At 41.8% G+C, this 26,909-nt stretch overlaps 1 protein-coding gene across 3 annotated transcripts in view; it reads left to right on the top strand.

The window, feature by feature from the left end:
- Positions 1 to 26,025, top strand: part of LOC109705761 — a gene marked incomplete at its 5' end in the record, with an annotated part of 51,842 nt that extends 25,817 nt beyond the window's left edge. The window contains 3 exon segments of one of the 3 annotated variants that reach the window (XM_020226551.1): positions 7,539 to 7,568; positions 7,700 to 7,781; positions 25,081 to 26,025. In XM_020226551.1, the coding sequence (XP_020082140.1) occupies positions 7,539 to 7,568; positions 7,700 to 7,777 (108 nt within the window). 3 annotated transcript variants of the gene reach the window in all.
- Positions 26,026 to 26,909: the final 884 nt, after the last annotated feature.

The raw sequence follows: 26,909 nt of genomic DNA, 5'->3' as shown, positions 1-26,909 counted from the left end.
TATTTTTAGATATTGATGTAAATTAGTATGAACATTTTAAATTTTTTAAATTTGGTATAGTTAAAATAGAATATTTAATGTTTATTATTTAGTTGTTAATTTAAAATTGTTGTATCCTAGAATGCATTTTAAAAGTAAAATAAAAAATGTTAAGATTCAAATAATTAATAATAAGGTAGGGACGAAAACATTATTATTTTCGTAATGTAGACATAGAGGAGGCGACCTAAACTGATTTTATTTAAATTATCAGTCCACTAACTAGGATTTCATACACCACATGATATACTTATTCTAATTAACTTGTAATTTTACTGCGTACTAGAACCCTATAATTACCTCAACCAAAACACAAGAAGATGTAGCTGTGCTGATTATTGAACACATAGTAACTCAATCTAAAACTTGTAATTTAATTCTCTCAGATATTATCTCTCAGAATATGAGTAAACATGTCTTACTTAATTTACTTCCTTCTGGGAACCAATCCGTTATGAGTTTAATTAGTTTTTCTCAATTACTATAGTTGTCTCTAAGATTAGTGAGATTTATAGTAATACATTCTTTTTTTTCATGCTTTAACATGTATTTAGTGTAAGCATATGCTTTGTAGTCGTCCTTGCAAACAGTGAGGAGATGGTATTAATTCCATAATGTCACTTATTAAGGATAAATCAGTTTGAAATATGGCCTCTGACTAGGGCCAGACCTAGTGACTTTCTTGGGTTTAGAGCTAGAGGTGAAATAGGTACCGGCTTCTGTAATAACAAGCGTGTAGATAAATGGTTATGCTTCCTTCAACAAGACGTTTGTGAGGAGTATAGGACAAGAAAATCTATGAAATTATATGTTATTTTGCTAAAAGAGTAGAAAACTTCCTCATTTACAAATTCAAGTGCTGATGTTGTCTGAGCTATGGTAAGAATTTTTGTAAAAATAAAAATTCGAGTCTTATGGAATATGTATTTTGTCTAAGCTATTCTATTTGTCTTAAACTTAACTGGCAATAAAATTTAAGTGTCAAAAATCATTCTATAGTATTTTAGACTGGTTTAAGATGGAAAACTAAGGGGGAATATAAACGCGAAGGTTGTTATTTATACATATAAAAGTAATACTATAGTGATACTTGTAGCCAGAGTATGTAGGGCATACAGCACAGTCCGAATCTGCCTTGATTGTCTGCATGACTCCGTAGCATTCTTCTTTCTATCCTTTAATTGTTCTTTGTTTATGGAATCTATTTTTGTTATTTATTGTTTTTATAGCAGCTATTTGTGATTTGATTGTTTTTTATAATTCATATTAATCCTTTATCATGTTTTTCCATACTACACGCATTGCAAACAGATAAATTTAAAGATAGAGTTTGAGACAATTTTATATTTTTAAAAATGTAGAAAGAACGAGAAAAAACTAGGATGACCTAATTGTCTATGCCAAATATCTATATTACCCTAGATGCGACTAGTACTGAGCTGAATGTTGCTTATTCCAACACTTGCAAACTTAGAACGAGTGGATAAAGTGATGCTCCAACAGGACATCGAAGAAGCTCCGTCCCTGCTTTTCTTCTTTTATAGAAAAACCAGGAAGTAATCAAACTTAAAAAAGGAAATTATTTATCATGACAAAACTGGGGTGTCACGGAAAGTGAATTTTTTTAATAGAAGAACAACAAGAATATTTTTAGAAGCAAAGGTTTAGAGGAGGAATGCAACTGAGTTTCACCATAGTGGTGTAAAGTAATATCAGAGTACATTTCAATTACCAACATAGAATTTCATCCTTTTATAAGGTTTGTTAAGGTAGATGAATGATAAATATTGCGTTAATTGAGTACCGTTATTGGCCAGGAAATGGATCATTCATGATCTAGCATGCATACCGTGAGGAGTTTGGTTTTTATCACGGTGATGATAATCAGGAGGATGCGAGGGGAGCGATGAGAGAATTAGTATGTATATCCTTAATAAAAGGTTATAGTATTTGATTATGTTAGTGTTTTAACTCACTTTATGTTGAATCAAGGATTACATTTTAAATTTATTTATCTGTATTTGATTCTTGTGCTATAAACGTTTTAATGATTTAACTTTTTTTATTGTTTTTTTTTATACCTTTGGTCTTGTCTAATTGGGTTTTTATTAAATTTAATGATTATGTATAGTGTGTTTTTGTAGTTGGTGTATTTTATGATTGTTTTGAATTTAATGTGGTTGGTTTCGTCTAATCAGACTATACTGATCTCTACCTTTTAGTTTTTGTGATTCTATGATGTAAAGTGAGTTACTGTAGCTTATAAAAGTTCAAATGGTTTGAGAAAGTTATCATGCCCAATAAAGACATGAATTGAAGATTGCCTCAAATTGTCTGCATGTGACTCGACTATTAGGTAGAGAGGAGAATGATTACAATTAAATTTTGAGAATACCGCGAGATACTTAGACATTTGCTTGGTCTCAGATTCGTCGGATGTAAGTTTTTTCGGATGATTGTCAGGTAAGTATTTTGATTGTTTATGATTGACTGTATGTTGAGTCAATGTCTTATAATAGGGGTGCCTAGGATAATCTTAATTCGTTCAAACTAGGATGTAATGCTAAAACAGCTAGGGAACTTTGGACCTCCTTAGAGAACAAGTATGGTCAGGTTGATCCTACCCAGAAGAGATACCAAGCCTCAGATTTAATTAAGTTTAAATTGGTGGATAATAAGTCTATGTCAGACCAGCTTCATGATTTTGAGTATATAATTGAGCAACTTAGATCTAGTGGTGTAAATCTTGATGAAAGCTTTTTAGTAGCCACCCTTATTGATAAGTTGCCACCCTCTTGGTCGAACCATGCAAATGATCTTAATCATAATCAAAGGGAGCTTTCCCTGAATTATGTCCTCAGATCTATTAGGATAGAGGAGTCGAACCGAGCTAAGGACAAGAAGCCTAGTGAACCCACATCACAAGCCAACCTAGTAGAAAATTCTAAAAATAAGGAGAGAAACTTTCAGCCTCATAGAAACATTAAGAAGAAGCCTTTCCATTATAGAAAGTTTAACCCAAATATTAAGAAGCCTAAACCTGATGGGAGTGGAGGCAACTCTGGTTGCTTTGTGTGCGGGAAGACCAACCACTTTGCGAAGGATTGCTATTTTCGCAAGACTCGGCCTTATGCACCTAAGAAGAAGAAGAACGCTCCACCTAAGCGCCAGATGAATATGTTGACTGCTGGGCCTGACCCTTCTGACTCCACTATCAGGTTAGGATCTAGTTTAGCTGAAGTCAACCTTGCCTATAGTTCTTCTGATTGGTGGATAGATACTGGGGCAAACATCCATGCTTGCTCTGATCGCTCTTGATTTTCCACCTATCAGGACTCATGTGGAGGATCGGTGAACATGGGGAATGCAGCCTCTTCTTGCGTGCTTGGGACTGGTCGAGTAGATTTGAAACTGACCTCTGGGAAGACCCTAACCTTACACGGAGTCCATCATGTTCCCGATATTAGGAAGAATCTGATTAGTGGTTCTCTTTTAGTTCAGCAGAGTTTTAAGTTAGTTTTTGAATGTAATAGGGTAGTCATTACAAAAGGAGTGAATTTTGTAGGGAAGGGATTCTTAAGTGACGGTCTGTTTAAACTATCTGTATCTTCTCCCTCTATTAATGAAAATGCACTTATTTTGAATGTTGATTCTATTAATGTTTGGCATGGAAGATTGGGACATGTAAATTATAATGCTATTAAAAGATTGATGCATCTTGATTTGATTCCTAAATCTAAATTGCCTGATCATAGATGTGAGATATGTGTGCAAGCTAAGGAACCTAGAAAATCTTTTAAATCAGTGGATAGAGATTGTGATCTTTTAGAACTTGTGCATAGTGATGTTTGTGATGGAAGTAGACCTACTAGAGGTGGAAATAAATATTTTGTGACTTTTATAGATGATCATTCAAAATATTGTTATGTTTATTTGATCAAGACAAAAGATGAGGTTTTAAGCAGATTTAAAATTTATAAAGCTGAGGTGGAAAATCAATTAGATAAGAAAATCAAGATTTTAAGATCTGATCGAGGAGGTGAATATACTTCAAATGAGATGACTGTTTTCTGTCAAGAATTTGGAATTGTACATCAAGTAACTGCACCTTATACACCTCAATCTAATGGAGTTGCTGAACGAAAGAATAGAACTTTAATGGATATGGTGAACTCGATGATTATTAGTTCAAGTGCACCCGAGAACTTGTGGGGGGAAGCTTTGATTTCTGCATGTATGATTTTAAATAGAATTCCCCACAAGAGTTCTAATACATCTCCCTATGAGTTTTGGAAAGGTAGAAAGCCTAATTTGAATTATTTTAAAGTGTGGGGGTGCCTAGCTAAAGTTAAGATACCTGAGAATAAAAGAAGGAAGATTGGACCTAAAACTGTAGATACAGTTTTTATAGGTTATGCATTAGATAGCAATACCAACAGATTCCTAGTGGTGAACTCTGAGATTAGTGAGATTTCTAACAACACCATTATTGAAGCCAGAGATGCAGTGTACTTTGAGGATATTTTTCCTTTTAGGACCAAAGTAGATAGAGCTACTCCAGTTGAGCCTGTAGGTAGCTCTAGTGGACCTAGAGTCAATAAACCTACAGAAGAGGTTGAACCTAGGAGAAGTAAGCGTCCTAGAATAGAGAAAACATTTGGAGATGATTTTTGTGTCCTACTAGTTGAAGACACTCCATCTACCTTTGACCAAGCTATGAAGTCTGTAGATGCGTCATTTTGGAAAGAGGCTATTAATCTTGAGATGCAGTCCATTCTACAGAATAATACTTGGGAGTTAACTGATTTACCTCAAGGATGTAAACCTGTAGGCTGTAGATGGATCTTTAAGAAGAAGTTGAGACCCGATGGTTCTGTAGAAAAGTATAAGGCTAGACTAGTAGCACAAGATTTTGCACAGAAGCCAGGTGTAGATTATTTTGATGTGTATGCACCTGTTGCTAGAATTACCTCAATCAGAATATTGATAGCCTTAGCTTCTGTCCATGATTTGATTGTTCATCAAATGGATGTTAAGACAGCATTTCTGAATGGTGACTTAGATGAAGAAATCTATATGAAGCAACTTCAAGGTTTTGTAGTTTCTGGTCATAAAAATAAAGTGTGCAAATTAACAAGATCTCTATATGGACTCAAGCAAACTCCTAAGCAATGGCACTTGAAATTTGATTCTTTAGTTGTATCAAATGGCTTTCATGTGAACATGTCTGATGAATGTGTATATTCAAAGGAATATAACGGACAGATTGTAATCTTATGTTTGTACGTTGATGATATTTTGATCTTTGGTACTAATATGAATGTGATACATGATGTGAAGAAATTGCTGAATGAGAATTTTGATATGAAGGATCTTGGGCAAGCAGATGTAATTCTCAACATGAAAATTATTAGAAAATCAAAAGTTGTTGTTATGAGTCAATCACACTATAGTGAACAGTTACTGAAGAAATTTGGATATTTTGATGTTAGACCTGTAGTAACACCTTATAATTCTAGTGTACACCTTAAAAAGAATAGAGGTGATCCAATCGGTCAGAATAGATATGCACAGATTATAGGATCTCTGGGATATCTAGTAGACTATACTAGACCTGATTTGGCTTATACTGTGAACAGATTGAGAAGATATACCCATAATCCAAATAGAGAGCATTGGAATGCTTTAGAAAGAGTTTTGAGATACCTGAAGGGAACTGTGTCTTATGGATTACATTACAGTGATTTTCCTGCAGTATTAGAAGGATATAGTGATGCCAATTGGATTAGTGATACAGCTGATATAAAGTCGACTACTGGATTTGTTTTTCTCCTAGGAGGAGCAGCTGTTTCTTGGAAGTCAACCAAACAGTCTTTGATCGCTAGAAGTACCATGGAATCTGAACTCATAGCATTAGATACCACTGTAGCAGAGGCTAAGTGGATTAGAGAGTTTCTTTATGATCTGCCACTGATGGAGCGACCTTTAGCACCTGTGTGTATTCATTGTGATTGTAGATCTGCAATTGATAAATGTGCCCAAGAGAATGTGGAGACTAAAATGAATAGATTTATGAAAGTGAGACATAAGTTCATTCGACAAAATATGAAGGAAAATGTAATTGCCCTGGAATTTGTGAGATCTGCGAAGAACTTGGCTGATCAGCTTACGAAGGGATTATCTAGGACTGTAATCCAAGAATTGTTGAGGGGGATGGGGCTTAGCCCACAATAGTAGTTACCGGCGACGGCAACCCAACCTGTTGCAGGTTCAATGGGTAAAAACAAGTTGAACAGGTAGTTGTGAGGAGCACTGCTTTTGGTATCCTCATCCCTATGACGACAGTGCTCATATCTGCAAGTGGATAGGAAGGGCATTGGCCCTGAATGGTTCCGAGACCCATGAGGCAGGGTGTGACCTTGCAGACACCCTTCTGAGGACCTACTATATGTGTGGAGTTGTGAGGCCGCGACTATGGGAAGAGGGCAGTTCCTTAAAACACACATGAAGCGATATTAGCGCATGGCCGTAATAGCGCTCACCCGCTTAGAACCTAAACGGCTGTACCATATGTGCGGTTTATGGAAATCAGATTCACCGGCCTTGGTTCAAGGCGAAAAGTCCACCATTGTGCCCTCGGGTGTACATAAACAAGCACTAAGTGAAGGTTCAAACCCGAAAGGTACCTTCGCCGAATACGTGGTATAAGAGATCCAGCATTCTTTTGAGTTGTTTTTTGAATTTTAGCTTTATTTACTTTCTTTATCTAAAGTTTTAAATCATGTGGGGGAATGTTAGTTTTAATTATTTAAAACTATGATTTAAAACTTGATTTTAATTAATATATATATATATATATATATTAATTAACCCTACAAATCTAATCTGGATTGTATCCAGATTTGGTCCAAGAGAGATCTTGATCAGATCTCTCTTGATTTGATACATGCCTCGGGAAGGGACCGGGCTATCCTAGTCAACCCTTGGGAAATGGCAAGATCCTAGTCAAGGATCTTGCCTTGACTCTCCCGTTGGAAGCTCTCCTATGTAAGGAGAGGTGGTGCATTTACTTAGATACATGAGAAGAATATAACTTCTTCTTAAACCGAGATTCTTCATTCTTTCTAATCCTCTTTAAACCTCTTCTATATTTAGTACACTAAACTTTACTATTTTTGCTTGATCTCTGAAAGCTAATTGGGTTCGTGTTGCGCTACCCTGAAGACGTGCCGACGGGGCGGACAGTGGTCGTTGTATCGCTAGGAGTGATTGCCGGAGCCTCGCACGTGGAGGGGCAATCTTGCTTCTAGGACAGTGCATTCGCACGCCTCGACTCACAGGCTTCATCTGATCTTTTAATCTCCATAGCATTAACTATTTAATATTTTGTTTAAAGTTTTTTTAAAAACTGAAGTTAAAATTATTTTCATTCAAAATTATTTATAAAAATATTTTACTAGAGATTTTAGAAATAGAATAATTAAATATTCCAACATCAAGAAGGTGTTAGGTCACCATTTTTATCCAAGGTCAGATGGTTAAATGATTATGATTTTGTAAATTAGATGTGGCGATTGATTTTTTATCATCAAAGCTCTCTTTCATCAGTTGGTTCTTTGAAGTTAAAGCATCTAAACTCTATTTATTAACTAATTTCCAGGAAAGCAAGAGCAAGAACATTCGCTTCCCTGCTGAAGAAAAGCAAGAACATTCGCTTCGCCTCGCCATTCCGAACTAGACAGGTATTGCCACTTCTTTCCAGGAATGATCTATGGTTTGGTTTATTTGCTGTGATTTGGTTTGAATTGAATCTATATTGAGTCTTTGTAGCCGATTGAGATTGAGAAATTCCGCGCCGCCTTTGTTTTGTTCTGTGCGGCGAAATTGAGAAAGGGGCAGGGGAAGGAAGAGAAGAAAGAGGAAAGGATTCGATTGTGCAAGGTCTTGAGGTGTTCTAAGCTTAAGTAGGTGGTTTCTCTTTTGTTAATTTTTATTTCTTTGGGGTCATATCTATAATCTATTTGACTGATAATCCTATATTTTTCTTCATAGACTCGATGATTTCTTCAAAGAGGCGCAACAATTTTCTCTTAAATTTGATCAGATTTTAAGCAAATTTTATGGATCTGATTGGAAGAAAAGCTTGAGGTAATGTAAGGACCGAGATTTTGCCAGTATAGCTAACCTCTCTGTTGACGATGGTTTTGTGTGTAATTTAATTACAAAAGCACTCGTCAAGTTTTGGTAGAAAACGAGTTAAAACAGAGATTTTACGTGATATTCAGTATTCACTCAAAGTGAATAGTAACTCGGTTTTCCGGAGGGGCCAAAGCATGAACTTGGCTTCTAGCGTACATCGGACTCCGTTCATAGCGATCCAATAGCTCGTTTCGAACGGTTCAGTCATTCTAGAACCAATGGCGCTGATGAATTTTGGGTTTGACGCACGGATTTCGAGAAAATCTAAAAATACATGTTTATATGTATAAGTGTGTCTTTTCGCCTTTCGGAGAGAGATAGGATTTCGTCGCGAAACTGTGATCGAGGTGATCGAGGAGAGGTCTTAAACAGTATTCTTGCGAAAAGCGCGACATTTTATATACCGTTCTGCGTGAAACCAGATGGGGAGGTGTGTTCCCGCGTTTAACACGCACTGTGAGGGACTCAGTATTAAATACTGAGATTTGGTGGGCTAACTCGCAAAATTTGCATCTTGTATGTATGCTTGCTTTAGGGTTTGCACTAAGGCAACCCTAACCCTAGCCCGAGCTAACCCCCCAACCGCCTCCCTTGGTTGCCTTGCCCTTGCTGTGCCACCCCCGGCCGCCGCCGACTGAGCCCCGGCCGGCTAGCCATCGTCGCAGCCGCCATCTTCCGCCGTCTCCATCTCTCTCTCTCTCTTTTCTCAGGTTGAGAGGAGGTCTGAGGCTACAACACCTCCAGGCTTTTCCCCGGCGTCATCCCGGAGCCCCGGCGTCCCTCCCCGCCGACAGCCGTCGCCTCTGCGCGCCGCCGCCGCCGCCACTGCATCCTGCAGCTGGCTTGGCCGAGCCCAGGACAAGCAGACCGTGCGGCCTCACCCTCGCGTCGCCACCGCCCTGGGCCACTCCTGTGGCACCCCTCCGACCTCAGGCGGTCAGTCGTCGCCACCGTGAGCCTCGCAGTGCCGCGCTCCCTACCGCCGGCCGTCGTCCCAGACCTTCCTCTTCGGTCCCAGAGGGACCCCGTAGTGCCCCTCCGGCCACCCCGACCCTCGCCGTGGCCGGAGAAGCTCGCTGAGCCCGAGCTTCTTTCTTGCGTGCTTGGCTTGCTCCGCCGACGCCGCCGCCGCTCCTCGCTGCCATCCAAGGTGAGCACCGTACTTCTCCCATCCCCCGCACCCGCCTCTGGTCCGCGCGCACCTCGCCGTGCCGCCGGAAGCCGGTTGGAGCAAGCTTGCTCAAGCTAAGCCCGAAATAGGGCTTATTTTGAGTGGGTTACTGTTCCGAGCAATCCGAGGCCTCCAGATCTTTGCGAAAGGGAGCACAATGATCGTGACTCTTTTCTGATCATCGTGCTCACCTTAGTTTCTGTCGGGAAGGCTTCGTTCCGCTGTTTCGGCGGTGTCGGCCCTGTAGGACCTTTTTGGCTGCTGTTTCGGGTCTGCGCGCACTTTTTCGGCGATCCGAGGCTGTTCTGATGCCTTCGGAGGTGAGCACGGTGATCCTTGGTCAGTATCGATCACAGTGCTCACCTCACTTTGGATTAACGGATTCCGATTAGTCCTGTTCGACGCGGTTTTCCCTGATTGCGCGTTGTTCGCAGAATTTTCGGGTCGCTCCCGCGACTCCCACATTGATACGTTGTGCTCCAGTTTGCGAGCACGGCCTCTAGCATGTCGAGACCTATCAGTACGTGTCTCGGCGGACCTTGGAAGTCCTCGGTTTGCAAGAACGAACCACAAAATCGCCCGATTTACATAAAATGATAGGATTTAATGTAAATAGAGAGACTTTTATGCAATTGTGCACCTTGTGGCTACTGTGGGCAGTGTGTATGTATGTGCGGTGACCTTTGGACTGATTGTCCAAGGTCCGCTAGTGTAAGGTACCGGACTTCTAAAATTATGACGCTACGGTGTACATTTGGTTGGGAAGCCATTTGAATGGTTTCGTAAAGTTTCGGTGAGGTTTGGAAGCATTCGGGCGTTTTGGTGCGCGTAGGCGCGAAAAAGGAACCCGAAAGGCTACGTTGGGCCGTGAACTAAATCCGGCATTAGCGTGGATGAAATGATGATGAAAACATGCTCGAAAACATGTTTAGAGAGTCTTGGTTCGATTTGAAATGAATCGGAGGTCAAACGAGCGAAAACGGACGAAGGCTGAAAATGCTGAAAAATTAGCTAAGCCTGGAACTTTGGTCCTTCGAGGACCGGTCTCTCACTGCCTGGGATCGGTCCTAGAGACCCGAAAATGCCTAGTTCGGGCTGTTGCAAGAGAGGCAAAGTTGAGGGGTTTATATGCAATTTTGGCATGAGAAGAGTGTATAGAAGGGGGATTTGGGCCTTTTCTCTCTTCCCCCTCACCCTTTCAACTCTAAACTCTCTCTCTCTCTCTCTCTAGAAAGAAAAGAAGAAGAAGAAGAAGAAGGAGAAGGATTTGGAGGAGAAAAAGCTTGAAGGGTGGATCTTCATCTTCTTCTTCTTCCGTGCATTGGAGCAAGCTTTTGGAGGTAAGCTTGAGACTCTCTAAAGGTAGATCTCTAGGGTTTGGTTCTTATACTCTAGAATTGGTTTTGTTGGAACCCTAGGATGTTAATTAGATGATTAATGCATGATTCATGAGGTTAAATGATGGACTTTGCTATAATAGCATCTAGGGCATCCAAAAGGAGGCTTTTGCTCATGAGGGGTTTTGATCTAAATTGACCCATCTTCAACCTAATTGTTAGGTCCCCGAACGCGTTCGTGCACTCGGTTTTAGCATTCGTTGAGCTGTTGTAAAGATATTGAAGAAACAGACTATTTAGCTTCGTTTCCGCCTGGAGGGCCGAGGTGACATCGTAAAATTATGAAAACGGATTTGAAGCACCGTGGTACATAACTAAAGACCTATAATTTTCGGAGCCGCGATTCGACGCACGGTTGGTGAGTATTAGCGAAATCGGGCCGAACCGGACACGGGTGCCGTGGGAGGCCAATTGTAAGTGTCGACAAGCAATCGGAAAGCGATTTGAGGTGGGTTGTGCTCACGAAGCAACTAGGTCGCCCTTATGTCTAAGAGAAACGTGGTTTTATGTTGATGCATATAAATGGTAGATGAATGTAAGGGTTAAATGCTAGGTGAATGCATGTTAATTGCTATGCTATGACTACCATAGAATGCACGATGAGCATGTTATAGAAATGCTAGATGATGCATGTAGATGATGCATATAAATAATGCTGAATAATGCATGTGAGCATATTGTAAAGAATGCATGTTAGTGACATAATGCAAATATGCTAGTTAAAACATATGTGATGACATGATGAGAAAATGTTAGATTATATGCATGTTAACACATTATGAATATGTTCTAATTGTTAAATGCAAGCTCTAGATGGTAAATGTATAATGGCATTATGAGATCATGAGAAAGATAGACATGAATGTTAACATGTTGTAGATCATGTTAGAAAGAATATGCATGTTGGCATCATATAATGCATGCTAGATAAAATGTGGATATCTATTGAACTCGATGTGGACAATAGGGTTATCGAATAGATCGAGTGGCACTTAACCTAGTGTATGAAACATAGGTTGGATATGAATGACAAAGAACCTAGTGTAATTAAACATAGGTCGTGTGGCATCTAACCTAGAGTTAAAGAATATAGGTTGAACAAGCGAACCTACAGTCGAGATCTAGGTAGAGATAACATGTGAACCTAGTGTTGTTGAACCTAGGATGAATAGTGAGTGGCATTTAACCTAGTGTTAAAGGACATAGGTTATGAATTGAACCTAGAGTTAAAGTAAATCTAGGTTATGTGATAGAGGCGTTGAACCTAGAGTCAATTGGACCTAGGGTGGAAAGGACATCGGACCTAGATAGGTCGATACTATAGGGTTTGAGGCTAACCCTTGAATTGTGAAATGGATTTCGGAATCCTTAGTGATGTGGCTGCAAAAGAAGCGGTGGAAATTGTGGTAAAAGAGATGGCAAAGGAAGCATAACTGCAGGTATGTGTGGTTCTCCTCGCCTGGCAGTGATTCAACGGGTATGTGTGGTTCTCCTCGCCCGAGATGCCATGAGAATAAGCTGGAATTGGGTATGTGTGGTTCTCCTCACCCATTAGCTTATCGGATGATGCCGCCTAGATTGACTTGAACCTTGCTGGGTAAGAGCGATGTGGTCGCTGCCATATGACTAAGTCACAACTTGAACTATTGTTGGGTGAGGTGCGATGAGTTCGCCGCCAGATGGCTAAATCATGACTTGAGTTGTTGTTGGGTTGGATGCGATGAGTTCGCCGCCAGATGGTTAAGTCAGATTTGCGGTAGGCTGTGACGGCAGCCAGGCTGAGTTGCAGCCAGTGCGCGGACTATCCGCGGATGATTGACACGAGGCCGAGTCGGGTGGTTAGCTTGATTAGGTTAATGGAAACCTTATAAGCTAGTGATTAAGGCAGGACCTAAGGTAATCGAGACCTTAGAAGCAAATTGAACTTGAGCTAAGAACCTAAGTTAATAGAAACCTTAGAATTGAATGAAATGAGCTAAAGTTAGCAAAGTGAATGTAGAATTAACATATCAACTAGTTGTTTATATAGTTGCATAGTTGCATAATATTCATATTGCATATTGCGAGGCATGTTATCTGTTAGTTGCATAATTACATTACGATATATATATCTGTAGATGTTTTTGGACTAACATGATTGCAGTGCCTCCTTGGACCTATCGGTCGAGTTTTTTCCTTAGGTGGCCATACCCACTGGGAACCATAAAGTTGGTTCTCACCCCACGTTGTTTTGGGGTGTTTCAGGCTCGCACGTGAGCAGCGCGGCAGCGCGAGGCAAGGGCGTAGCTTTATAGATAGCGCCCTACCCCAGAGACCAGAGATAGCAGTACCCCGAGTCGTCATAGCCTAGGAGTATTGTAAAGGAAAAAGAACACGATGTATCAAACTTGTAATAATAATTGTAATAACTTAATTGCATTTGGAAGTTAATGTAATGTAAAAAGAAAACTGTGATAAATGCTTGAATAACATAGGATGTGTTATGTTGTTTGATACCTTCCTTATGCAACCTTGCTTCAATACTGTTCCTAGTTGGAACTTTTTGTACTTGTATTGATTGCGACGCCTAGGACGTACAGGGGAAACTCTTTCCGTTCGGCGGTCTGTCGGCGGCGCCGCGACGTCGGCCAAATAGGCGGGTGGTCGCGGGTCATGACAAAAAGTGTGGTATCAGAGTATAAAGTAGAGAATGGGAATGGTTTAGGCAGACCTATGAGACCCTAAGATTGTAAACCATAGGAGAATATGACTCGTGAGAGACGAGGACTTGTAATTTATGGCGAAAGGTTCATTAATTGCGTTGTGTTGAAATCTCTATGACGGATATTAGAGGTAGACTCGATGTGTGGTTTATTCTCAACCGAGGGTGTTCATGTTGGACGCGCGACAACATGAAACCAAGTGATGAGAATAAACGCCCTTGCGTGACTTTCGCCCGATTTGAGTTAATGTTAAATTATTTCGTGTTCGACCTAGAAGGTCGAGAACTGATCGAGTTGCCTTATTTCAGGAAGCGATGGCACCGCGTAGGCGACCTTCGTCTAGATCGACGTGGGGTGGGACACGTGATGTCCCTGAGCAATCCGAGGCGAGCGGAGACCCGGTGCTCCGCAAGCAAATGAGTACCCTCATGGGCATAGTGCTGTGACAGGAGGAGTAGATCAAGGAGTTCCATGAATTGTTGGCAAGACAGGCTGCGTCGGCTGCGCCGGTAGCAGCGCGCCATGTACCGACAGGAGTGGCAATAGATTCGGGGGCAGTGGCCTCTGGTTCTATGGAAATGGAGGCGGAGAAAGAGCGGGCTTTGGCGGCCCTTATGACCTTCAAGAGGTTTGATCTACCTACCTTTGATGGAGAGAATGTCGATCCGTGGAGCGTGGAGACATGGATTGACTCTATGGAAACGCTCTTCGAGGAGCTGTACACCTTGGAGCGAGATAAGGTACCCCTGGCCGTACACTGTTTGAAATTATCGACAAAGGTGTGGTGGAAAGGCATTCGACGGAATCGATTGCCTAGTCTTCCTCCTATGGCTTGGGATGAGTTTCGAGGATTGGTACTCTCTACTTACGTCCCCGACAGTGAACAGAGAAAGCTTTAGGACAAGTTCAAGAAGCTGCGGTAAGAAGATCGCACCATGAGGGAATTCTAGCGGGAATTCTCTCGCGTCGTGAGTTGCGTCCCGAGCGTAGTGCGGGATGACGAGGAAGTGGCCGATGTGCCTCTGCGGAGACTTCGGCCAGACGTTGTCGAGGTTGTGCAGGTAAGGAAGTGAATTCTCGAAATTCGAGAGTTAGACTTCGCTTAGAATCGACTAATTGTCGAGTAGGTAGGCTTAGGAAAAGCTAAAGATGTCCAAAATACAAAATGTGCTTTGGAGTCGAGTCTACAAGAGCAATAGTGCAAAATCTGTATTTGGCCGATTATGCTCTCAGGGACCGGTCCCTTGTAGGGAGAGACCGGTCCCCTCAGCTGGTGGTTGTGGCGACGCGCGGGGCAACCGGTCCCTGGGCCAGGGAGACCGGTTCCCGAACGCGTGAGATTGTGAAGGTCCAGAGGGACCGGTCCCTTGTCGGGGAGACCGGTCCCCGTAGCCGAAATTTGCCCAGTTTGGGCAGTGCACATTCTTAAGTTGCAGTCGCAATCCCGAACCTCGGAGGTGTCCTCCGTTAACTTCTCTGAGATGCGGGATCGTAGAAGTTCTCACCAGGCGCGACAGTGTGCGCTGCATGATGAGATGGGCATCCGTGTGGGCGATTGCCGGGTTGTGCTTGTCACGCCCCGAGCCCGCCTCTTTGGTCGGATTCGGGCACGCCAACAGACCGCCGAACGGACAGGGTTTTCCCTGTACCGCGGACAGAGTCTCCCCTGTACGTTCAAGGCGTCGCAATCAATACAATGTACGAAGTTCCAACCAGGAACACATTTCAACCAAAGATTGCATAAGGAAGTATCAAAAACATAAATCTACTTGCTATTACAAGCATTCATCTCACATATTACATTTTTACATTCTCAGATTTCATCACATTTGATTCCTTGATTCTTACTTCCAAATACAATCAAATTATTACAAATTTATTACAAGTTTGATACATCTTGTTCTTTCATTTTCCATATCCCTAAGTAGCCGACTCAGGGTGTTGCTATCTGGTCTCTGTGGTAGGGCGCTAATTACGGAGCTACGCCCTTTCCTCGCGCCGCCGCGCCGCTCGCGTGTGAACCTATAACACCCCGAAACAACGTGGGGTGAGAACTAACTCCATAGTTCCCAGTGGGTACGGCCACCCAAGGGAAGAGCTCGACCATCAGGTCAAAGGAGGCAAACAACATGTTAGTCCAATAGATAGATATGAAATCATAAATCATGCAACTAACATTACCATGCTTTTGCCTCACAACATGCATCATGTACATTATGCAATTCATATAGTAGATTAATTGCTTCTACACTTTATTCTTACCCATTCTTTACTTTTACTCATTCTTTACTTTACTAGCTATTATTTAGCATTAACCTTTCTTTATTCTTTATTACCTGTCTTTCTTTAGCATTAGCCCTTCCTTATTCTTGATTCTTTATTCTTTATTCTTTACGCTTTACTAAGGGTACTCACACCTTAGTAATATTATACACATTAGCCTTTCTTTCCTAAGGTTACTTTACCTTAGCCAACTTTGCCATCCGACTCGGTCTTGAGTCAATCAACTGCGGATAGTCCGCGCTCTGTCCGGCTCGAGGTGAAGGAACTCTCACATGCACCTCAGCCTTCAATCACAAACCACATCGCCCAACGGGTCGCCCAGAGCTGCGTACACCCGTGGTCAGGGATCCCCCGGTGGGAGAGGAACATGCCGCATACACCCGCAGCCGAGATCCCCGATAGGGAGAGGAACATGCCACATGCACCCTAGCGCTCATTGTTCTTGCTCATTAACAAGCCTCGAAGTTCTTCCGGTGGGAGAGGAACACGCCACATGCACCCGCGGCCAAGAACTATCGAGCTTGTATGCTGCACTAGCAGCCGCTGCACTAGCAGCAGGGATTCCGGAATCCACTTCACATTACTCGAGGGTTGGTCTCACCCTATGTTATCGACCTATTTAGGTCCAAGACTTTACTCAACCTAAGTTAATACATTAGGTTTAATGTCATTACTCTCATAAGCCTAGGTTCATTGACACTAGGTCCAATATTCTTTATCACCTAGGTTCATTCGACTCTAGCTTCCATATCATTACGTTCACAATCTAGGTTTATTTGACTCTAGGTTTAATACCACTCATGTTCTTGTTTTCCTAGTGGTCCATACCTAGGAATCATACTTGACATGCCACTCATGAATAACCTATGTTCAATGCCACTCGTCATCCTAGTTATTTATACTTAGGATTCTTTACATATGACACTTGTCGAGTTCTTTACTTTACTTAGAGTTCATTGACTCAAGTTCAACCTTCATATCATTCTAACATATTCTTCATTATGAAATCATGCATTTATACATCATCTAGCTCATATGTTTATTTAACATACATCTCATACATGCCTTTAACATTTAACTCATGCTTCATCTAGCATTTCTATAATATGTCAACATGCATTCTTACTTAGCAATTCTCATCATGCATTCTTACTTAGCAATTCTTATCATGCATTCTTATTTAGCATTCTTACATTATGTCAATACACATTCTTTTAGCATTTCCATCATGCATCCATTTCTAAAACATGCATCTAGCTCATGTTACTTAGCATTTAACTCATGCATTTATCTAACATATGTCTTACATATTCACTTAGCATTTAGCTCTTGCATTCATTAGCATACTTCACATGCATACATTTCTTAGCATCTTTATCATGGCATTATATACATTTATTAGCATCATTATGGTGCATTCTTACTTAACATTCTTATCATGCATCAATAGTGGAACACACTACACTTTGGCATGAAGGCGACCTAGTCGCTTCGGTAAACACAACCCACCTCTTAACGCGTTCCGATTGCTTGTCGTCACTTGCAATCGGCCTCCCGCGGCACCCGTGACCCGGTTTGGCCCGAACTCTCGCGCGACCACCTGAACGGCCACCAATCCGCGATCCGTCTGTTCGGGAGTTTATTCCCCGACACCACGATGCTCCCGATCCATTTTCATGATTTTTGGAGGCTTATCCCGCGTGCTGCGGCTATCTGTACCAAAACAGACTGTTTCGTCAATAACTTCGCGTACACTCGTCGGATTGTCGAACCGAGCGCACCAACGCGTTCGTTATACCCCCAATTAGGTTTGTATAGGGTCAATTGAGATCAAACTCAACTATTTACAAAAACCCCCTTTTGGAGCCCTAATATGCAACTATTGCAAAATGCCCCATTTCATCTCATGAATCAAGCATAAACCATCTATTTAGCATGCTAAGATTCCATTAAAATCATCTTTAGAGTATAAGAACTTAACCCTAAAGATCTACCATTAAAGCTCCAAGAAGCTTACCTCAAGAAGCTTGCTCCAAGGTGAAGAAGAAGATGATGGAGGGAAGCTCTCCACTTGCTTCACCTTCTTTTCCTTTTCTTCTTCTTCTTTCTCTTCTTCTTCTTCTCTTCTCCTTTCCTTTCTAGAGAGAGAGAGGGAGAGTTTTGGGGGTGAAATGATAAGGGAAAGAGAGAAAGAGAGGTTCTAATCCTCTCTATACACTCAACTCATGCACAAAATGCCAACAAGTCCCTCAACAATCCTCTTCTTGCTTCAGCCCAAACTGGGCATTTTCGGGGTTCTGAGACCGGTCCTTGCGGTGAGAGACCGGTCCCCGAAAGGCCAGAATTCCAGACTTAGCCAATTTTTCAGCATTTTCAGCCTTTATCCTTTTTCACTCCGTTTTCGCTCGTTTTCGCTCGTTTGACCTCCGTTTCTTTTCAAATCGAACCGAGACTCTCCAAACATGTTTTCAAACATGTTTTCATCATCTTTTCATCCACGCTAATGCCGGATTTAGTCCATGGTCCAACATAGCCTTTCGGGTCCCGTTTTCGCGCCCTATGCGCACCGAAGCACCCGAATGCTCCCGAACTTCGCCGGAATGATTCCAATGGCTTTCTAAGCTAACATACATCGTAACTTCATGAATTAGAAGTTCAGTATATTACAGTGCTCGTGTAGCCGGTGTGCATAGGCAGAGTTGCCTAATGTTGGACTTAGTATACGGCGTGTAGAGCGCTTGAGGATAGATACTCGTAGAGTGCGGTATTGACTCACCCGGAGCGTGTAGGCAATAGCACCGTAGCATTGCTAGGTGTGAAGCGTGCCTGGGATCACTCGTGGGCTGATGACTCGCACTAGTTAGTTAGGAACCGATAGTGTGGTGTTGTTCGGGTGAGCATGTCGCGTGAGACGACGATAGCGGGTATTGCTTGAGGACAATCCGTGCCTGGACCATTTGTGGACTGTGGAGCCTGGGCCCATTGGGCAAGCGCAGTCAGCTATGAGTGACAGCGGCCCGGTACCTATGGGTGGGGCAGAGTTTTGGTCAGGACGGTAGTCCAAGCTTAGACCCGGGAGCGTGGAATGCCACGTGTTGGATCATGAGATTGAGGATACACTGAGTGTGTGGTGATCCAACCCAAGGATTCAATGTGGTTTGGGGTCTTAGTTGCTCCTGGTTGGAGTGTGTGCGAATTCTCCAATAAGAATTTCGCCCAATGATGATTGGGTCTGCGCTTGCGAGCGAGAGAGTTACGTATATCGAGACAGGTTAGGCGATGAGCCTTCGTGAGATTGGTGGTCTATGGACCCCTTGTGGTAAACCGAGATGAGTAGATTAGTATTGGTTGTGGCACTTGAAAGAGAAAGTAAAGTGATCTCTAGGAGACACATGGATAATGAATAGCCACGCAGATTTGAGGATAATGCTCTTTTGTGGATTAAGATTGGAGATGTGCCGGAGTGTGCCATCTTGAGATAGAGCAAGGATCCGATTGGGATTGAAGCACTCGCGATTGGTCGAGGCACCAACGATATTGCTCCTAAGCAATACCGGTGATCAAATCGGAGTGAAATTTCCCGATTGGGTGTATAATGCAAGTAGTTCCATGCATGGTGGTAATGCACTTTTGGAGTTGCACATGGCAAATGTGAGCGAATTTGGCCTCACATCCTCCGCAGTGAACCTTTGAATGATTCCAATGAGTGAAAGGTCACTCCGAGATGCGAAAGTGCATTGGAACACCCCACTACTCGATAAGTTGTGTTGAGGTGTGGATTGGATTATAAGAGAGTTGAGTTTCGAGGACAAAACTCTTTTTAAGGAGGGGAGGATGTAAGGTACCGGACTTCTAAAATTATGAAGTTACGGTGTACATTTGGTTGGGAAGCCATTTGAATGGTTTTGTGAAGTTCCGGTGAGGTTTGGAAGCATTCGGGCGTTTCGGTGCGCGTAGGCGCGAAAACAGAACCCGAAAGGCTATGTTGGCCTTCAACTAAATGCAGCATTAGCGTGGATGAAAAGATGATGAAAACGTGCTCGAAAACATGTTTGGAGAGTCTTGGTTTGATTTGAAATGAATCGGAGGTCAAACGAGCGAAAACGAGCGAAAACGGAGTGAAAACGTATGAATGCTGAAAATGCTAAAAAATTGGCTAAGTCTGGAACATTGGTCCTTCGGGGACCGGTCTCTCACTGCCTGGGACCGGTCCCAGAGACCCGAAAATGCCTAGTTCGGGCTGTTGCAAGAGAGGCAAAGTTTAGGGGTTTATATGCAATTTTGGCATAAGAAGAGTGTATAGAAGGGCGATTTGGGCCTTTTCTCTCTTCTCCCTCACCCTTTCAACTCTAAACCCTCTCTCTCTCTCTTTCTCTCTAGAAAGAAAAGAAGGAGAAGAAGAAGAAGGAGAAGGATTTGGAGGAGAAGAAGCTTGAAGGGTGGATCTTCATCTTCTTCTTTTTCCTTGCATTGGAGCAAGCTTTTGGAGGTAAGCTTGAGGCTCTCTAATGGTAGATATCTAGGGTTTGGTTCTTATACTCTAGAATTGGTTTTGTTAGAACCCTAGGATGCTAATTAGATGATTAATGCATGATTTATGAGATTAAATGATGGATTTTGCTATAGTAGCATTTAGGGCATCCAAAAGGGGGCTTTTGCTCATGAGGGGTTTTGATCTAAATTGACCCTTCTCCAACCTAATTGTTAGGTCCCCGAACGCGTTCGTGCACTCGGTTTGAGCATTCGTTGAGCCGTTGTAAAGATATTGAAGAAACAGACTATTTAGCTTTGTTTCCGCTTCGAGGGCCGAGGCGATATCATAAAATCATGAAAACATATTTGAAGCACCGTGGCACATAACCGAAGACCTATAATTTTCAGAGCAGCGATTCGACGCACGGTTGGTGAGTATTAGCGAAATCGGGCCGAACCGGACACGGGTGCCGCGGGAGGCCGATTGCAAATGTCGACAAGCAATCGGAAAGCGATTTGAGGTGGGTTGTGCTCACCGAAGCGACTAGGTCGCCTTTATGTCTAAGAGAAACGTGGTTTCATGTTGATGCATTTAAATGGTAGATGAATGTAAGGGTTAAATGCTAGGTGAATGCATGTTAATTGCTATGGTATGACTACCAAAGAATGCACAATGAGCATGTTATAGAAATGTTAGATGATGCATGTAGATGATGCATGTAAATAATGCTAAATAATGCATGTGAGCATATTGTAAAGAATGCATGTTAGTGACATAATGCAAATATTCTAGTTAATACATGTGTGATGACATGATGAGAAAATGCTAGATTATATGCATGTTAACACATTATGAATATGTTCTAATTGTTAAATGCAAGCTCTAGATGGTAATATAATGGCATTATGAGATCATGAGAAAGATAGACATGAATGTTAACATGTTGTAGATCATGTTAGAAAGAATATGCATGTTGGCATCATATAATGCATGCTAGATAAAATGTGGATATCTATTGAACTCGATGTGGACAATAGGGTTGTCGAATAGATCGAGTGGCACTTAACCTAGTGTATGAAACATAGGTTGGACATGAATGACAAAGAACCTAGTGTTATTAAACATAGGTCGTGTGGCATCTAACCTAGAGTTAACGAACATAGGTTGAACAAGCGAACCTAGAGTCGAGATCTAGGTAGAGATAACATGTGAACCTAGTGTTGTTGAACCTAGGATGAATCATGAGTGGCATCTAACCTAGTGTTAAAGGACATAGGTTATGGATTGAACCTAGAGTTAAAGTAAACCTAGGTTATATGATAGAGGCGTTGAACCTAGAGTCAATTGGACCTAGGGTGGAAAGGACATCGGACCTAGATAGATCGATACTATAGGGTTTGAGACTAACCCTTGAGTTGTAAAATGGATTCCGGAATCCCTAGTGATGTGGCCGCAAAAGAAGCGGTGGAAATTGTGGTCAAAGAGATGGCAAAGGAATCATAACTGCAGGTATGTGTGGTTCTCCTCGCCTGGCAGTGATTCAACGGGTATGTGTGGTTCTCCTCGCCCGAGATGCTATGAGAATAAGCTGGAATTGGGTATGTGTGGTTCTCCTCACCCATTAGCTTATCGGATGATGCCGCCTAGATTGACTTGAACCTTGCTGGGTAAGAGCGATGTGGTCATTGCCATATGACTAAGTCACGACTTGAAACATTGTTGGGTGAGGTGCGAGGAGTTCGCCGCCAGATGGCTAAATCATGACTTGAGTTACTGTTGGGTTCGATGCGATGAGTTCGCCGCTAGATGGTTATGTCAGATTTGCAGTAGGCTATGACGGCAGCCAGGCTGAGTTGCAGCCAGTGCGCGGACTATCCGCGGATGATTGACTCGAGACCGAGTCAGGTGGTTAGCTTGATTAGGTTAATGGAAACCTTATAAGCTAGTAATTGAGGCAGGAACCTAAGGTAATAGAGACCTTAGAAGCAAATTGAACTTGAGCTGAGAACCTAAGGTAATAAAAACCTTAGAATTGAATGAAATGAGCTAAAGTTAGCAAAGTGAATGTAGAATCAACATATCTACTAGTTGTTTATACAGTTGCATAGTTTCATAATATTCATATTGTATATTGCAAGCCATGTTATCTGTTAGTTGCATAATTACATTACGATATATATATCTGTAGATGTTTTTGGACTAACATGATTGCAGTGCCTCCTTAGACCTATCGGTCGAGCTTTTCCCTTGGGTGGCCGTACCCACTGAAAATCATGGAGTTGGTTCTCACCCCACGTTGTTTTGGGGTGTTTCAGCTTCACACGTGAGCGGCGCGGCGGTGCGAGGCAAGGGCGTAGCTCCATAGATAGCGCCCTACCCCAGAGACCAGAGCTTGCGGTATCCCAAGTCGGCATAGCCTAGGGGTATAGTAAAAGAAAAAGAACACAATGTATCAAACTTATAATAATAATTGTAATAACTTAATTGCATTTGGAAGTTGAATGTAATGTAAAAAGAAAACTGTGATAAATTCTTGTAATAACATAGGATGTGTTATATTGTTTGATACATTCCTTATGCAATCTTGCTTGAATACTGTTCCTGGTTGGAACTTCTTGTACTTGTATTGATTGCGACGCCTAAGATGTATAGGGAAAACTCTGTCCGTCCGGCGGTCTGTCGGCGGCGCCACAACCAGTGCCAAATAAGCGGGTGGTCGCAGGTCGTGACAGCTAGCCTTCGCGGAAATCAAAAAGTCGATTTCAGTGTGTTTTTCGGCGAAATTTCTCGAAAGAACGCGATTTTTGTTCGGATTTCTTCCGGCGTTGTTTGGTTGCCCTGTGGGTTGTCGCTGAACCTTGTTGGCTGGTCACTTCATCATATTGGGGGTTCGGTGATGACGGGGGAGCGACGGTGGGTTCCGGTGTCGAAATAGACACTTCCGGGAATCCGGATCTGAACAATTATCTGACGATAATTGTTTGCTTGTGTTATCTTGTGTTTGCTGCCAAGACGTCCAAATCGGTGTGTTTTGTGGCAGCGGGTGACTCGTGGCACAAGTCGGTGAGTTTCGGGACACTTCGTGGGTCCCGACGGTATCCCGATGTGGTTTTCGAGACTTCCGGTGAGTTACGGTGATCGGTTTTGGAAAACCGATTTTGGGGACTTGTGTGGGGGTTTGTGAGTCTCGTGCTTTGGGTGAGTAGGTTGGATACTGACCCGGTGGATCTTCGTAGGTCCGGTTGACAAGCGTACCCAGTGTTCCGACGCGATAGTGGCAGGTGGGTGCTTCGAGCTGGTAGTCGGTGAGATTGTTTCACCTCCCTCTGTTCTTCTATTTCAGCATTGTAGTCTCTACATGTCATTTGTTTGTTTATCGTTCATTCATCTATATCTCGTTGATTGTATTATGATAGTTGTGGATAGACATGTAGAGCAGGATTGCATATATATTGTATATTTGTGGACCTTGGGTCTAGGCTACACATCAACTCCTTGTCTTGTGTTTCGATCTGGTTGATCGTGGTTCGACATTGTACGCCCTTGCACCTAGCTTCGGCCAAGACACCAGTCTCTTTTTGCCGGCTTTTGTTTTGAGCATATCAACATGATTTAGTTACAGCACTGTGTATTTTAGACACCAGGTTGGTTTGGCCACCAACCAAGGGGTGTACGTATCCGGTGGTGACGCATGAATAAGTTGGCAGTGTCTGCTCTGTGATAGGCAACGTTTGAGGTCTGTGGACCAATATAGCAGCAAGAAATTGGGTTTGATTTTGGACTATTTACCCTTGAGGCATCTGTTCACTCGAGTTTTTGTTACAGTAGTAGTTTCGTTCTTGCTTAGCTATTATCCTATTTCTATTACTACTGCAGTTGCACTTGTATCATACCTTATACATATTTGTTATTCTACCTCCTTTGGTTTTCGGTGATTACGACTTGCCTTCGTGGCTCTGTCGTACCCACTGAGAAACCTTGATTGCGGTTTCTTACCCCCCATTGCCCCAGGTGACTCGGGCGAGGAGTTGGCTTTTGGGCTCGACGGGAGGACGTTCTAGCTAGTCGGCAGTAGCGACCGTCACCTGGGTTACTTTTATTTTCGCTTTTAGTAATCTAAATAAATAAATGGTTCAGTTAGATGATCATTACTGATGTTTGAATGTTTGTATGAGTCGGTTTTTCTACTATGCATGCGATTGAGTTATGGACCTTCAGTTTTGGGAATTTGTATACCTTATGGTTCTCGGTTTTATGTATTCTACTTGTGGTTTTCTACCCCTCGAGGTAGTCGGTTTTCAAAATAGAGTTTTCGAGTGGGAAACAGTTTTAAAAAGGTTTTCGAATGTTTTATGATTGAATTAGATTTTAAAAACAAAGCTTCCAGGTAGGGAGCACTTTTAAATAGGATGTTTGTTGTATTGTGCATCGCATCATCCAGCGCCTAAGGAGTGTTTAGAGGTATGCATCATCTCTAAGGATTGCTAGCTGTATGGAAATACATGGCATGAATTGTTTGTTAATTGGTAAATGTAAACTGTGGTTGTGATCCTATTGATGTTGTTGGTACGCCGTGCAAATATAAAGGAGACTCTGTTCGAGTGGATAGAAGAACTTTGTATTTGTGGCGGGTCTGTACGTCACGTGGGCCAGGTTGAAAAAAAAAATACAGCACGTTTTCCGCAACTCTGTTTTAAAAAGACTTTTAAAATCGGCCCCGGGGCGTGACAGGTAACTTCTTGGTATGAACCATATTGAATTCTGTTAGTGTAACTTACTTTATGTTTTGTCAGTCTGTGCAATTTAATGTTTCAGCTGAAGCAATTGGAGAAGAACATAAAGCTGTTAACAGATGCGAGCAAGTAGGCCCCTTCACCTCTGTTCTCTTTACTTAATAGACTTTTCACCTCATTCGCTATCATAGTTTTATCTTTTATGAGTGATAATTTGATTACATAACCTTGTCGTCGTAGAAACTTTACATGAAAAGCTGATGACACAAAGTACTGGGTATTTGCTTGGATTACATATTCTTTTTTTTGGTTTCGTCTCATTTACATTTTGTGGGGTTGGTTGGAGGCGAGAGGGTCTTGTCTATAAGAAAAATGAGGTGATGTTTCTATATCTTAGTTTTTCCTTTCTGTGGTTTATTATGGCAGGAGACAACTAATGGCAGCATGATGCAGGTTTCTTTAACATAGTCTAAAACGTAAATCTTCTTTTGTCCTCTAGAGGTACATTGTTGACGTGTTTGGAGTTAAGTTATTATGATATATGAGCATCTAGCAATTTACTATTTTTTCGTATCTGCTACTGTTATTTTGTTTCAGAAACTTTTCGTTTTTACTTTAGTTCAGCTCTCAAACTGATAATATAAGGCCACCAGTTTTGTTTGACTAGCATAAATTCGATTCATGCTATACTGTACATTTATGTTATTTTATCACTTAACGAGATGTATCCTATAATCTAGCAAATTTTTATTGTTGTAACTATGCTTTGTTGACTGATGTTCTAGGAATAGCAGGTCCACTACAAGGTCAGCCACAGTTATTCATCTCTCATTCTGCACAGTTCATACAGGGTGGTGGTTCAGAGCGAGCAACTGGTTGAGAGGAGCTGCGTTATGAGCGACATTTTGTAGTTGAAACTCATGTATGAAATTTATTTTTTTTTTGGCTGTAATTCAAACAAGCATTTTGTCGCTGAAACTCCTGTATGAAATTTATTTTTAATATTGAAATTGTGATTTGTCGCAAATCATGATTGCTCTTTGGTAATGAATGTTTTCTAATTTCAATTTATTGGAATATTTAATTATGGATCAAGCGTTTTAATATATATTACAATTGCCGCTATAAGTCTTATTTAGTATTTATTTAGTATACTTTTAGTGGCAATTATAATTAATTATGATGACATTTATAATTGTTGTTATTAGATAGGATTTAGCGGCATTTTTTTAGTCTTTTACCAACCGTTCAAACAAATGCCATAATAACTTTTACCGACCCCACCATTAGTGGCAATTACTACATTTGTCACTAAACTATTTAGCGGCAATTGTAATTGCCGGGATTTAAGAAAATAATCACCACTAAAAGTTAGTATTGTTGTAGTGTTAGACCTAGTGGGAAGATCGGCGGAGTCGGCAGCCGAACCCACTGGGAACTATATTTATATAGTTCTCACCCAACTTTGTTGCAGGGCCTAGCGAGAGCGTACCGGCAGAGGATCGTGGTAAGGGCATAGCGCCCTAGTTAGCTAGCAGCTTCCTTATGCATTAGAGTACCCTCGTGTACCTAGTTGAAATGTGATGTAAATGTATTTGGGAGTTACTTATGTATTTTGGAGAGCTAGTATGTATATATTATGAGACTATGTATCCACATCTTGGAAGTTGAAAAGTGTAACCAATATGTAAAATGAGGTTGAATGAATGTAATAGCTAGAATTATCTCTCTTTATTTCACTTGTATATTACTTGTGATTCTTGCTCTTAAACGTATAGCGCTTGTGGTGCTTGTATCATTGCTTGTTAGATCATGTATGTTGTTTGAATTTCTCCTGGGCAAATTCTTGTACATGATCTCATTGTTGAGCCTTGGGCGGACAGAGGAGGTACTCTCCGTTCGGCGTTTGAT

The sequence above is a fragment of the Ananas comosus genome, unplaced genomic scaffold (genome assembly GCF_001540865.1).
Source record: "Ananas comosus cultivar F153 unplaced genomic scaffold, ASM154086v1, whole genome shotgun sequence".
Lineage (NCBI taxonomy): Eukaryota > Viridiplantae > Streptophyta > Magnoliopsida > Poales > Bromeliaceae > Ananas > Ananas comosus.
The sequence above is the reverse complement of the archived record's forward strand: the minus strand, read 5'-3'. Positions and strand labels throughout refer to the sequence as shown.